Below are 15348 nucleotides of genomic sequence, written 5' to 3'. Positions count from 1 at the left end.
GCAGGCCAGAACTCCAAATGCCTTCCCACCGTTGCCCTCCAAGAACCAAGCAAAAAGGGAGCAGGAGTTGCAAAAGGCCTCCATCTCTCCGACGCCCTGAAGAGCTGTTGCCAGTCTAAACGGCCAACGCAGACCTTGAGGGACGCAGGGCTGGGATTCGGTCTGAGGCAGCTTCAGGTATTCACCGGCTTTCCTGGGGCACTTCACTCACCCGTGGCAGGGCAGCTGTCACGACCGTCACTGTGACGTTGGCGAGTCTGGCTTGGGGGTTGAGCAAGGAGCCGTATTTAGTCCACTTCGCTTCGATTTCAAACCGCACGGGTATTTCGCAGCCGTTCTGGAGGAGGAAGGGGGGGAAAGAGACGGAAGTCAGTCCCTTCGCAAGGGAAGCCTGGCAAGATGGAAGAGCTCCGCCCGTGCGGCGCGGCACAAATCCATCACCGTCCCTGCTAATTATTAAAGCCGCTCCGCGCCTTGGCCACAGCCCAGCCCAGCTAAGCATGCCTAAGCCCATTGCTTCCAATTGGCTTAAGGGCACTTAACTGTCGGCGGGATTTGCAGCGGCTGCGGTTTCTCCTTGGCTGCTCTAGAGCGGGGTAACTTTGGCTACTGGCTGATGAGGGTCAGGGCCAGGGCAGGCCCATATTTAGGACTTTTTCTCTGGAGGGGGCACCAGGGGACGCCAATTTAATTAATGAGGCATAAATAAGAGGGGAAGGGGTCATGACCAGCCTTCCCTCTGAGCTGAGTTAGCGTAAGCTAGCTCACAGGTTTTTAGCCTCAGGCTCAAACATTTTTATCGTAGCTCAGGAAGGAAGAAGACTGCAGATTTATACCCCGCCCTTCTCTCTGAATCAGAGACTCAGAGCGGCTTACAATCGCCGATATCTTCCTCCCGCACAACAGACACCCTGTGAGGTGGGTGGAGCTGAGAGAGCTCTTACGGCAGCTGCCCTTTCAAGGACTTCTCCTACCAGAGCTATGGCTGACCCAAGGCCATTCCAGCAGCTGCAAGTGGAGCTGTGGGGAACCAAACTCGGTTCTCCCAGAGAAGAGAGCTCTGGCTGACCCAAGGCCATTCCAGCAGCTGCAAGTGGAGGAGTGGGGAATCAAACCCGGTTCTCCCAGATAAGAGAGCTCTGGCTGACCCAAGACCATTCCAGCAGGTGCAAGTGGAGGAGTGGGGAATCAAACCCTGTTCTCCCAGATAAGAGAGCTATGGCTGACCCAAGGCCATTCCAGCAGCTGTGAGTGGAGGAGTGGGGAATCAAACCCGGTTCTCCCAGATAAGAGAGCTATGGCTGACCCAAGGCCATTCCAGCAGCTGCAAGTGGAGGAGTGGGGAATCAAACCCAGTTCTCCCAGATAAGAGAGCTATGGCTGACCCGAGGCCATTCCAACAGCTGCAAGTGGAGGTGTGGGGAACCAAACCCTGTTCTCCCAGATAAAGAGTCTGTGCACTTCACCAAGGCACCAAACTGGCTCTGGATGAACCCAGAGCACAACAATTGATGCAGTCACTCACAACTTTCATGCCATGAGCTCACAGCTTTTAATAGCAGTAGCTCGCAAAGTAGAATTTTTGCTCACAAGACTCTGCAGTTTAGAGGGAATACCGGTCAGGACCAGGAATGGGTGTGTCTAGCGGATTTGGGAGGGGTTGCTGCCCCCACCTAGTTACAGCCGTGGGCCAGGGAGAGCTGAGTTCAAATGAGGCAGTGAGCAAATCAGAAAAGCGCTTTCCTGCCTGCCACAGCGAATGCAGTGCAACGCAGAGCGCCCCCCCCCCCCCCGCCTGTGTGGCTCAGTGGGAGAGGGGAGCCCCCTTTGAAGTTGCTGTCTTGAGGCCCAAAAACAAGTTCTGTCCTGGAAAACTTCTCCAGGGAGAAGAGGAACAGCAGTAGCTGAGGAGGGGGCGGGAGGGGGGAGGTCTTGCTTTTCAGAGGTCACCCACGCAAGGTCTGGCACATGATCCACCAAGCGAGAAGAGTCCAGGCCAAGCCGGCCAACTTCTTCAAAATCTGGTTGCCTTTCCCAGTTTTCAACAGACCTGGTCAGCGGGTCTGGGAGGTAGGCAGGGCTAAGAGTGGACAAAAGGAAATACCACTTTACACAGAGAGAGAGAGAGAGATTAAAATGTGGCACGATCTGCCGGAAGATGTGGAACTATCTGCCTGGGGTGCGTGCCGCAAGAATAGACCACTTGAAAAGGGGATCAGTCAGGTTCGTGGAGGACGAGTCTACCGAGGGCTACTAGCCGTGGTGACGGAGGGGACCCTCCCCATTCAGAAGACACACAGCCTCTGAATCCCAAAGCCAAGAGGCAACATCAGGGGAAGCCTTAGACTCTAGGCCAGGGGTGTCGAACTCATTTGTTATGAGGGCCGGATCTGACATAAATGAGATTTTGTCAGGGCCGGCCTATTTAAGGTCAGGTAGCAGAGATATAAACCTTATAAAGGACACAAACACGATTACATTTTTTCCCCCCTTTTTAAAAAACCTGCTTAAAAGGTTAGCACTTTGGTCTTAAAGGCACTTTCTTTGTATTTCTCCCACGGGATCCAGGGAACCGGGAAAAGGAAGTTCTGGCTCTTTCTTTCCTTCCTTCCCCAGGGAGGAGCCTCAGCCAATAGAAGGGAAAGAGGCTTGACTCAGCTCTGCTGTGCAACTGAAAGAGCCTGGAAAAACAAGCTCTCCCCCCTTTCCTCCCCAAGGGAGGCGCCTCAGCCGATGGAAAAAAACAGAGGTTTTGATCTGTAATTCCTATGCGATTGAGGAAGCCATGCAAAGCAAGCTGTGATGCAAAAGGAAGCAAGAGAGAGGGAGAAGGAAGCAGATGGCAGCCAGTTGCTTGGGGGCCTGATAGGAGCCCTCCAGGGGCCTGATTTGGCCCCCAGGCTGCATGTTTGACATCCCTGCTCTAGGCCCTGTTGTCGGCTGCCCAGAAGAATTGGTTTGGCCACCATATGAGGCAGGAGGCTGGACTAGATGGATTATCGGCTCTTATGTTCCTATGTTAATATTCTTCAGTGTATATATGGACATTTTTATTATTCCGGAGTTATTACTTTGCATTAGCCCTGATCTCTGTGTTTTTTAACATATTTATATATTTATTCACACACACACAACGGGGGTTTCCACAGGGAAATGAGCCTGTGTGGTTTCCCCTTCACTGGTGTGGCTACTGTTAAAATATAACAACAATGGGGACTTCCACGTGGCAGGTTTCCTTGCAAGTTCCCCTAGCCTAACACCCTGCAGCAAGCAAAATCACCTTCCCTAGGTGGCTACCACGTCTCTTGAAATGTTTCTAAGAGAAAAAAAAAAAAAGCACTAGGTATTGTTACAGCATTAAAGCATTCTAATAACAGTTGTAAAAAATCCCCAGAATTCTTCTTTTTTTAAAAAAAAGACTCACTCCGGCCTCTTCTCTTGCAGACATTTGCCTTTTCCCTTAAGTCTCTGAAATGGAAGAGGCTGGAGACTTTTTTAATTATCGTTTTAAAGAATGCTGGGTATTCAGAGAAGCTGTCTCACCTCCTGTTATTTATTTAATTAAATTTATATCCCGCCCTCCCCACGAAAGCAGGCTCAGGGCGGCTTACACGCCTATGTAAACACATAGAACATACAACCACATTGAAATATTTAAAAGATACATAAAAGGTAAAAACATAAAAACCGTTTCAGGTGCTAAAATGATCCTTAAATTTTCTACTTGTTATTCCAGCTGGATGTTCTATAGAAAGACCGATCTTAGGTTCATGTTCAAGGGGGCTCAGTTGTTTCAGAGTCTGTTTGTAGCCTGTGATCTTGATTTCCAAATGCCTGGTGGAAGAGCTGTGTCTTACAGGCCCTGCGGAACTGTGCGAGCTCTCACGGGGTGCTAACTAGGCTTCCCAATCCCCAGGTCCCAGAGGGGGATCCCCCGGTTTTACAGACTTCCCCCCTCCTCCAGTCAGCTGGCTGGCGGGGGAAGCCCCTCCCCCACAGACATCATGCACCTCCATGAACGATTCCCATAGGGAATGATGGGGAATTGATCCATGGGTATCGGGGGCTCTAGGGGGGCTGTTTTTTGAGGTAGAGGTGCCAAATTTTTAGTATAGCATCTAGTGCCTCCCCCCAAAATACCTTCCAAGTTTCAAAAGGATTGGAACAGGGGGTCCAATTCTATGAGCCCCAAAAGAAGGTGCCCCTATCCTTCATTATTTCCTATAGAAGGAAGGCATTTAAAAAGGTGTACTGTCCCTTTAAATGTGATGGCCAGAACTCCCTTGGAGTTCAATTATGCTTGTCACACCCTTGTTCTTGGCTCTGCCCCAATGTCTCCTGGCTCCACCCCCAAAGTCTCCTGGCTCCATCCCCAAAGTCCCCAGATATTTCTTGATTTGGACTTGGCAACCCTAGCGCTAACCCTCCTCAGGGAGCTCGTTCTGCCAGCTTGGGGCTGCAACAGAAAAGGCCCTGGCTCTAGTTGTCATGAGATTGAGAGTAGATTTTGTGACCCTGACCAAAGTGCTCTCCGGGGAACACGTGGGGAAAGGCGGTCCCTAAGGTATGCAGGTCCCTGGCCATATAGGGCTTTAAAGGTAAGAACCAGCACCTTGAAACGAAGACAGTATGAGATGTGCAACCAGTGTAGTGCTTTCAGCACAGATTGAATGTGCTCCCGCAAGGGAAGGCCCATTAGCAGCCTGGCTGCAACATTCTGCAATAGTGGAAGCTTTCAGGTTTGAGACAAGGGCAGCCCCATGTAGAGAGCATTACAGTAAATCAATCTCAAGGTGACCGGGGCATGGATCACTGTTGCCAAGTCGTTGCGTTCTGCCTTATGATCTTAATATTGCTATATTCTAATATTCATTATTGTAAAAAATAAAAGGAGAGGGGGGAGAAATGGCTGCCTCGGGGACAGTATATGGGGAACTGGGCTGCCACATGGGTGGGAAAATCTGAATTTCCCCATCCACACCACGGCTATCCAGACTTTACGGTGATGTTTCCCAAAACCTTGGAACAAAGCAGGTTTGAGAACTACCGGAGCGAAGCCAGAAAACTTTGGAAGGTGCACAAATGTACCACGATACTGTAGGGAAGCAGGGGATGGGGAAAACACTTCCCATCGAATCTGGGGCAGATGAACCCATGTGAAAAAATGGTCTGCTTTTATCCGGATCTTCTTTACTTCATCTCAGATGGTGAACACACAAAGCTGCCTTGAACCGAGTCAAACTGCTGGCACTGAGCGACTGAACACGGGACTTTCTGCATGCAAAGCAGCGGTTCTAACAATGAGCCACAGCCCTACATAGGGTGACGGGAAAGGGTGCTATTTTGTTAATTTCTAACTTGAAAAAGTTATCAGAGAGAGAGAGATGCTCTTACTGGTTTGCTGTTGTTGTAAAGTATCTGCACCCAGTCCAGTCCATTCCGGGGCTCAGAATTTCCAAAAGAGGCCACACAGTCTGGGAAGTTCTGCCCCTTCAGCACGTTCAGGAGGGCTGGCGCCAAAAGCAGGCAATCAGCATCTTCGGTTATTCTGCCAGAAAAGAAGTCATCTGAGTCAGCACATGAGATACAAGCTGAGCACTCTTCGGACACCCCCTGTGGTGTAGTGCTTAGGAGTTGTCAGACTAGCGTCTGGAAGACCCAGGTTTGGTTCCCCGTTTGTGCCATGCAGCCTTGCTGGGTGACCTTGAGCCGGTCACACTCTCTCGCAGCCTAACCTACCTCGCAGGGTTGTTGAGAATGACGTATGCCGCTTTGGATCCTCAATGGGAAGAAAGACAGGGTGTAAACGAAACGAGTAAGTAAATGACAGCCCATCGTTTGAGCTTTCACGCCGCTGAATGCAGCAGTGGGGGTGGGGAGCAAAAGAGATCCAACAGATCCACTTCCATCGTTCTTTTTATTTCCATAAATAATCTGTTATACTTAATGGATTCCAACCAGAGATTTCAGGTTTTCACAGCTGGTAACATCATTAGGGTTTGTAGAATCTTTCGGGCTCAAGTGCCGTGTTCTACTGGAGAAAGTTTTCCTTCCAGACGTTTCCTTCTCAGCTGCGGAGAACATCCTCAGAGCGCCTGCTCCGGCTGCAACGCCACTGAGGATGTTCTCCGCAGCTGAGAACAAAATGTCTGGAAGAAAAACTTTCTCCAATAGAACACGGCACTTGAGCCCGAAAGATTCTACAAACCCTAATGATTTCAACCAGGTTGAAAGAAATGGAAAGCGGGAGGTCATGGGTGGTCAACATGGAACCACCAAAGCACATTCTAAGACCTTGACAGCAACTCATCTGGATAGAAGGATGCTGAGGGAAAGAGTTGCAAGCAATGTTCCCTCTAAGCTGAGTTGGCGTGAGCTAGCTCACAGATTTTTAGCCTCCAGCACACACATTTTTGTCTTAGCTCAGGAAAAATGCCCCCAGAGCACAGTAATTTGATGCCGTAGCTCAAAACTTGAATGCCAGTCGCTCACAAAGTAGAATTTTTGCTCACAAGACTCTGCAGCTTAGAGGGAACATTGGTTGCAAGTATCCAGAAAGCCGGGACATTGCTGAACCCCTAAGCTGGTAGGAGTTGCTGGAGAAAGAAGCATCAGAGAAGTCAGGAGAAATCTTGGCCCCCTCCTTTGACTGCCTGGGTCTCCTCTTCCTTCAAAAATACCCCAAACAAGGGCTCTGGGCAGCTGGCCCCCCCACAGAGGCAGGAGTGGTGTCAAACTGTAGGACTGGCACTGTGGCAGCAGCCAAGGGGCACAAAACTTTAGAGACTGCTGGGCAAGCGATGAGGAAATGAGGGCAAGTGGGGAGCCAGTTTGGTGTAGTGGTTAAGTGCGCGGACTCTTATCTGGGAGAACCGGGTTTGATTCCCCACTCCTCCACTTGCACCTGCTGGAATGGCCTTGGGTCAGCCATAGCTCTGGCAGAGGTTGTCCTTGAAAGGGCAGCTGTTGTGAGAGCCCTCTCCAGCCCCACCCACCTCACAGGGTGTCTGTTGTGGGGGAGGAAGGTAGAGGATATTGTGAGCCGCTCTGAGACTCTTCGGAGTGGAGGGCGGGATATAAATCTAATATCTTCATCTACCTCACAGGGTGTCTGTTGTGGGGGAGGAAGGGAAAGGAGCTTGTGAGCCGCTCTGAGACTCTTCGGAGTGGAGGGCGGGATATAAATCCAATATCTTCATCTACCTCACAGGGTGTCTGTTGTGGGGGAGGAAGGGAAAGGAGCTTGTGAGCCGCTCTGAGACTCTTCGGAGTGGAGGGCGGGATATAAATCCAATATCTTCATCTACCTCACAGGGTGTCTGTTGTGGGGGAGGAAGGGAAAGGAGCTTGTGAGCCGCTCTGAGACTCTTCGGAGTGGAGGGCGGGATATACATCCAATATCTTCATCTACCTCACAGGGTGCCTGTTGTGGGGGAGGAAGGTAAAGGAGATTGTGAGCCGCTCTGAGACTCTTCGGAGTGGAGGGCGGGATATAAATCCAATATCTTCATCTACCTCACAGGGTGTCTGTTGTGGGGGAGGAAGGGAAAGGAGATTGTGAGCCGCTCTGAGACTCTTCAGAGTGGAGGGCGGGATATAAATCCAATATCTTCATCTACCTCACAGGGTGTCTGTTGTGGGGGAGGAAGGTAAAGGAGATTGTGAGACGCTCTGAGACTCTTCGGAGTGGAGGGCGGGATATAAATCCAATATCTTCATCTACCTCACAGGGTGTCTATTGTGGGGGAAGAAGGTAAAGGAGATTGTGAGGCGCTCTGAGACTCTTCGGAGTGGAGGGCAGGATATAAATCCAATATCTTCTTCTTCTTCTACAATGGGCTCAAAGAAGGGGTCACTGCTAACCACCAAAACAGAAACCCTTTTCTGTATTGATTGATCATGCTCAAGGAAAGCACCTATTCCTAACATAGTTCAAAATGCTGGCAACTTTACAGACAAAAGCATAAGCACGCATAGGCAAACGAAGATTTTGCAGAACTGTTACACCAATTACACAATGACAACTCAATACTGCACCAGATCTAAACCAATAGAAAAGCAATCTAGACTTCCTCCTTAAGATACTTCTTGATCCTGCCTCCCAACGCAAGACAAAGGGATCACTGTAGCCTGCCCTGCATCACAATACGGTTTGGGAAGCTGTGCGATAAGGTTATTTCTGTCCTCACCGTAGCTGGCAGCCGGACATCATGTTGTACCCAAATAATACGGGAGTTCTGATTCCTTCCGCCGCTAAACAATCCTGAGCAGGCGTGCTTTTCAACATGGTGAGCTGGCCGTCTTTCGCCAGGGTCTGGATGATTCCAGAGGTAAATGCCAAGAGTCAAGGGGAAATATACAGACAGAACACAGACTTTTGAATCTTTGCAGGGTCTGACGAGGGATACAGCCAAACTGATCCAGCGGGGCAACCCTCTCTTATAACCTATACTCAAATTTCACTGTGTTTTTCCACTCTGGGAACACCAAACCACCCACCTGAAGCCTACAAGTGAACTGATGAGACTTGAGCCAGTTTCAAATACACATGAAGCTGCGTCCAGGTGGGCAAACATGTTGGCCTGAAGCAGAGGTGGCCAAACTCGCTTTAATGTAAGAGCCACACAGAATGAACATCAGGCGGCTAGGCTGTTATTGGGGCTCCCAAAACGGGAGCACATACAGCCAGGGCTGCGCGGACTGCACTGGCTGCCTGTTATACACCGGATTCGTTACAAAGTGCTGGTCATTACCTTTAAAGCCCTATATGGCCGAGGACCTGCCTACCTGAGGGACCGTCTTTCCCCATATGAACCCCAGAGAGCACTGAGGTCAGCAGGGAAAGACCTGTTGACTATCCCTGGGCCGAAGGAAGCAAAACTGCAGAGTACCCGCACTCGGTCCTTCTCTGTTGTGGCCCCGCACCTATGGAACCAGCTCCCAGAGGAAGTGCGGGCCCTGCGGGACTTTGACCGTTTCCGCAGGGCCTGCAAGACCTTCCTCTTTAGTGAAGCCTTCACCGACTAAACACTGAGAGACTGCTTAAATGATTTTGTTATCTGTCAGAATAGCACCAAGATGTTAATTTTATTGTTTTACTGTTTTTAGAATTTTAATGAATTGTTACCTACTGTTAAAGTACTGTATCGTTTGTTATATTGATTGATGTTGTTAGCCGCCCTGAGCCTGCCTCAGCGGGGAGGGCGCGATATAAATAAAAGGTATTATTATTATTATGAACGTCAGATGTTTGAGAGCCGGAGGGAGGGAGGGGAATAGATGCGGGGAGGGAGGGAAGGAGAGGTGAGAAGAAAGCAACTTTAACTTTTAATGCATTCTCCAGGCTGCCAGCCAATGGTGCAGCGGGGGCCTTGAGAGCCACACACTGTGTGTGAAAGAGCCGCAGGTGGCTTCCGAGCCACCGTTTGGCCACCCCTGGTCTGAAGCAATAGAACAAAACTGCCTTCTAGTGAATCAGACCCTCGGTCCATCACAGTCAGTATCGTCTGCTCAGACTGGCAGCTGCTCTCCAGGGTCTTATGCAGAGCTCTTTCAAATCACCCGCTGCCAGGTTCTTTGAAAAAGGAGATGCTGACGACTGAACCCAGGACCTTCTGCATGCCAAGCAGATGGTCCACCATTAAGCCCCAGCCGTTCCCCTTCCTGTGTGACAGATGTAGCAACAGATTCTATGACCCCTACCCTGCCTGGCAACAGACAGTGCAGGCGAGAGAACTTCGCCTGTTTCCATCACCAAACATCCAGAGCTCAGGTTAGCCTGGGGAGACCTGCGGACACCAAAGCACCTTGCAGCTGGCACGACGCTTTGCAGTCGGCTTTCCTGCAGCTTTCCCCAGGATAATGCAGCAGCTGCGACTCGAAGCAAGTTCCCAACAGAAGTCCAACCCTCTAGTCGCCAGTTCAAGACAGAATAACAAACTCTCACAGAGAAACAGCATTCTGGGCAGGGGCGGGTGAAGGGATGGGACACGAGCTCAAGGTTTGAAAGACAGCCACTAGAAATGCATCAGCACCCATTTTACCTCCCCTGCAGGATTTTGTGGGCAAGTCACCCGTAGGTCGAGCAAAAGGATATCCAGGAGATCTAAATCCAGCCTTGATTGGCAGCCCAACTACGTAGCCAGGATTTCCACTGAGACCAAGCGGTCGAGTGTTTTGCTGTTAAAAACAAACAAACAATAGATCTTTGGCTCTCTCTTAGCTGTTTATTTTGAATGCAAAACAGCTAATATGAAAATTCTCCCTGGAGTATAAATACCTACTGAATCGTTGTTTAATAAGCAGTGAAATGGAATAATTGATTTCACGTTGTTATTATTAAGCTGCTGTTTTAAGTGCATACAGGCAACTTAACGGCAACCAGCAGTATTCAAAAGAAGGGACTGGAAGGAAAACAGGAAACTGAGGCAGCTGAAACTGGAGATGAGTGGCCCTGGCCTTTTCCAGGGGGGCCTGTGCTTTCTGTCACCTCTTCTAAAGGTCAAGGTCAAGGTAGTCCAATGTGCAAGCACCAGTCGTTTCTGACTCTGGGGCGACGTTGCTTTCACAACATTTTCATGGAAGACTTTTGACAGGGTGGTTTGCTATTGCCTTCCCCAGTCATTCCACTTTCCCCCCAGCAAGCTGGGTACTCATTTTACCAACCTTGGAAGGATGGAAGGCTGAGTCAACCTCGGGCCAGCTACCTGAATCCAGCTTCTGCCGGAATTGAACTCAGGTTGTGAGCAGAGAGTTCAGACCACAGTACTGCAGTACTGCTGCTTTACCACTCTGTGCCACGAGGCCACAGCAATAGATGTAAGGAAAGGAAAGGTCCCCTGTGCAAGCACCAGTCGTTTCCGACTCTGGAGTGACGTTGCCTTCACGTTTTCATGGCAGACTTTTTACGGGGTGGTTTGCCATTGCCTTCCCCAGTCTTTTACACTTTCATCCCCCAGCAAGCTCATTTGACCGACCTCGGAAGGATGGAAGGCTGAGTCAACCTGGAGCTGGCTACCTGAACCAGCTTCCGCTGGGATCGAACTCAGGTCGTGAGCAGAGGGCTCCGACTGCAGTACTGCAGCTTGACCACTCTGCGCCACGGGGCTCTTCCTCTTCTTCTAGAGAACCACTATTCTTTCGAAGAAGCCACCAAAAGTTACCGGAATGAAGCGGACTTCGGTGCTTTGCTGGATGAAACCATCGGCCGTGCGAATGGTCGCCAGGACAAGAGATGCCGCCACAGCAGTGATCTCACCCGCCTCTGTGAAAGTAATCCGATACCGCACCTGAAAACAAAGAACACCTGGAAATTAACTGATTAGCAACTATTAAAAACAAGCCTCCCCACCAATGTTCTCTCTAAGCTGCAAAGTCTTGTGAACAAAAATTCTACTTTTGAGAGAGCCGGTTTGGTGCAGTGGTTAAGCGTTCCGACTCTTATCTGGGAGAACGGGGTTTGATTCCCCACTCCTCCATTTGCACCTGCTGGAATGGCCTTGGGTCAGCCATAGCTCTGGCAGAGGTTGTCCTTGAAAGGGCAGCTGCTGTGAGAGCCCTCTCCAGCCCCACCCACCTCACAGGGTGTCTGTTGTGGGGGAGGAAGGGAAAGGAGATTGTGAGCCGCTCTGAGACTCTTCGGAGTGGAGGGCGGGATATAAATCCAATATCTCCACCCACTTCACAGGGTGTCTGTTGTGGGGGAGGAAGGGAAAGGAGATTGTGAGCTGCTCTGAGACTCTTCGGAGTGGAGGGCGGGATATAAATCCAATATCTTCATCTACCTCACAGGGTGTCTGTTGTGGGGGAGGAAGGGAAAGGAGATTGTGAGCCGCTCTAAGACTCTTTGGAGTGGAGGGCGGGATATAAATCCAATATCTTCTTCATCTTCTTCTTCTTTGTGAGCTACCGGCATTCAAGTTGTGAGCTGCTGCATCAATTAGCGTGCTCTGGGGTCATCTTTCCTGAGCTGAGGCAAAAATGTGTGAGCTGGAGGCTAAAAATCTGTGAGCTAGCTCACGCCAACTCAGTTTAGTGGGTAGATCCAAGTGGGCAACTAAGTTGGTCTTAAAGGTGCAACTCGACTCCTACTCGGTTTGGTGGGAACACTGCTCCCCACCCCAGGTCTTATCTATACCCCCCCCATACATGTGGCTGTTCATTGAGGGTCTCAGCCAAAGCAAGGCTCCTGCCCCAAGGAGCTTACAATCTAGATTTAGCCTCAAGGGCAGGGGGAAGGGCGGAGCAAGGGTCACCAGTGAGCAGATGCTCCCAGAAATGCTTTGGCTTTGGCCACGAGAAGACAAAGGGCTTCCTGGAATGCTTTGGAGGCACCCCGCAGGCATTTTGGGAGAAGATTCTAGGCAACCAAAGAAAGTGGTTTAGGCCCCTGTACGATCACTGGATCCACTGGTGGTGGCACTCTGCTACAGCCGCTGATGCTATCCCCCTTGCCCTCTTTTCTCGCACCCTTCCTCCAAAGAGCTTAAAAGCAGCGTCTGTGCCTATGATTCACCCTTCCACACATTATGTCTATGATTTACCCATCCTGCGCGGGTTAAGCTGAGTGTGAATGACTGAGCCAGGGTTCGAGGCGAGCTTCACACCACAGTGGGGAATACCGAGCTCCTACATCCTAGTCTGATGTGCTCCCCATTGCCTTATAATGGCTCCTAACATCTGCATGGAACAAGATAAGCAGCATCACCTAGGCTGAGCGCAAGGGGTGGAGGAGATGCCCAGTCTGCCTCCCTTGACGAAGCTGCCCTGTACTGAATCCGGCCAAGAGGCCATTGTCAGTATTGCCTAATCAGATTGGCATCAGCTCTCCAGGGTCATCAGGAGAAAAAGAAGGCGACATTGGATTTATATCCCGCCCTCCACTCCGAATCTCAAGAGTCTCAGGAAAAAGGAAAGGTCCCCTGTGCAAGCACCAGTCGTTTCCGACTCTGGGGTGACGTTGCTTTCACAATGTTTTCACAGCAGACTTTTGACGGGGTGGTTTGCCATTGCCTTCCCCAGTCCTCTACACTTTCCTCCCAGCAAGCTGAGGACTCATTTGACTGACCTCGGAAGGATGGAAGGCTGAGTCAACCTTGGCCGGCTACCTGAATCCAGCTTCTGCTGGAATCGAACTCAGGTCGTGAGCACAGTTCAGACCACAGTACTGCTGCTTTACCACTCGGTGCCACGGGTCCACTCAAGAGTCTCAGAGCGGCTCACAATCTCCTTTACCTTCCTCCCCCACAACAGACACCCTGTGAGGTGGGTGGGGCTGGAGAGGGCTCTCACAGCAGCTGCCCTTTCAAGGACAACCTCTGCCAGAGCTATGGCTGACCCAGCAGGTGCAAGTGGAGGAGTGGGGAATCAAACCCGGTTCTCCCAGATAAGAGCCCGCACACTTAACCACTACACCAAACTGGCTCTTTCACATCACCTACTCTCTGACCACTTTAGGAAGCAATTTAGGAAGCAATTTTCTCCAGGCCAGTTTGGCAAGGGATCTTGGAGGGGGTTTTTTTGTTTGCTTGTTTTGGGGCCCTCTTCTCAGCATAGAGCAGGAGTGATTGGGGGTGGGGGTGGGGGAAGGCATTTGTGAATCACCTGCATTGTTCATGGGGTTGGACCAGATGACCCGGGAGGTCCCTTCCAACTCTGTGATTCTATGTTCCTTTCAACTGGAGATGCTGGGGACTGAACCTGGGACTTTCCGCGTGCAAAGCAGAGGCTCTTCCACTGAGCCGCAGGTCCTCCCCCCAAAAAAAGGGGAGGGCCCAACGAAAAGGCCCAGTTGCAGAATCACAGGGTGCCTGGCTTCTGATATTAGCCATAAGCTTCTCTTCTAACCCTTTTCTTGGATTGTGCTGAGAGGAGAAGGAGACCCAATACCGACCTCAAGAACCACATTGCTGCACGTCTGACCTTCCGACGCAGGGAGCAACAGAGCGTTACTCTCCAGGCGTGTCCGCAGGCCTTGCAGGGTCTGCACAGTTATGGACTGGACGGTGATGTTCACCTGAAGAGATAACCAAGAATCTTACAGTAGGCACCCATACAGCATCTTCTAGATAGATAGATGATAGATAGATGATAGATAGATAGATAGATAGATAGATAGATAGATAGATAGATAGATAGATAGATAGATAGATAGATGATAGATAGATAGATAGATAGATAGATAAATTTATTGTCATTGTTCTCCACAAAAAGAGAGCAACAAAATGAGGTGCTCTTCCACAAACATACCAACACATCAAACACACATATTCATATTCATACCATTTAAATACATCTAAAACCATTAAAACCATTTAAATACATCTAAAACAGATAAACATTCATAAAACCATTAAAACCATTTAAACCATTTAAATACATCTAAAACAGATAATCCTTCATAACCCTGCATTTAACCTAACCACAGCACTTGGATAGAAACTGTCCTTAAATCTGTTTGTCCTAGCCTTCAACACTCTATATCGTCTACCTGATGGTAAGATCTCAAATAGCAAATGGCCCAGATGTGAAGGGTCCCTTAGGATCATTTGTATCTTCCTTTTACATCCCATATTATACAGATCCACCAATGAGGGGAGAGAACATCCGCAAATCTTTTGTGCTCTTCTCGTCACTCTTTGGAGCACCCTTCTCTCTGCTTCTGTGCAGCTCCCAAACCACGCGCAGAGGCAATAAGATAAAATGCTCTCAATGGAACTACGATAAAAGGCAACCAGCAGACTCCCTGACAGTTGTAATGATCTTAAGAGTCTTAAGTAGTATAGTCGTTGCTGGGCCTTTTTCTCTAGAGCTAAAGTATTTGCCCCCCATGTTAGATCTTGTTTCATGGTAATTCCCAGAAACTTCCATTCTGTCACCTGTTCTACCATAACACCATCAATAAACAACGGCTGGATGTCCAAACTACTCTTCCCATAATCCACTATAATTTCCTTCGTCTTATTTATATTAAAAATAAGATTATTTACTTTACACCAAAGGGACAGCTGTTGAACTTCCCTCCTATACGCAGACTCATCATCCTCAGAGATGAGCCCTACCAGCGTTGTATCATCTGCATACTTAATGATTTTGTTACTCAGACTGCTAGAAACACAATCAGACATGTAAATAGTGAAAAGAAGTGGACTCAAGACACATCCCTAAGGGGTGCCATGTGGATGATCCACCCAACCACCACCTTCTGCACGTGGCGTATTTATGGTTCACCGACTGCAGTGGTTTGTAAAACTGGGTTCTGGAGAACACTGGAGTTCCTTCTGGAAAAGACATATGGGCTTCCCCAAAAAAGAAGTAGCTTGACAACCCTCCCTGATGCGGCAGGAGAAA

The 15348-nt window shown here is 49.6% G+C and overlaps 1 protein-coding gene across 1 annotated transcript in view; it reads right to left on the bottom strand.

Moving 5' to 3' along the window:
- TCTN1 (tectonic family member 1) overlaps nt 1-15348 on the bottom strand; it is a 40276-nt gene that overhangs the window by 6259 nt on the left and 18669 nt on the right. The window contains 6 exon segments of the mRNA XM_060249665.1: nt 212-337; nt 5395-5548; nt 8190-8330; nt 10097-10179; nt 11163-11288; nt 13892-14014. Of these exon segments, the coding sequence (XP_060105648.1) occupies nt 212-337; nt 5395-5548; nt 8190-8330; nt 10097-10179; nt 11163-11288; nt 13892-14014 (753 nt within the window).

The sequence above is a fragment of the Heteronotia binoei genome, chromosome 11 (genome assembly GCF_032191835.1).
Source record: "Heteronotia binoei isolate CCM8104 ecotype False Entrance Well chromosome 11, APGP_CSIRO_Hbin_v1, whole genome shotgun sequence".
Lineage (NCBI taxonomy): Eukaryota > Metazoa > Chordata > Lepidosauria > Squamata > Gekkonidae > Heteronotia > Heteronotia binoei.
Note: the sequence above shows the minus strand (reverse complement) of the source record. Positions and strands in the feature narration are given on the sequence as shown.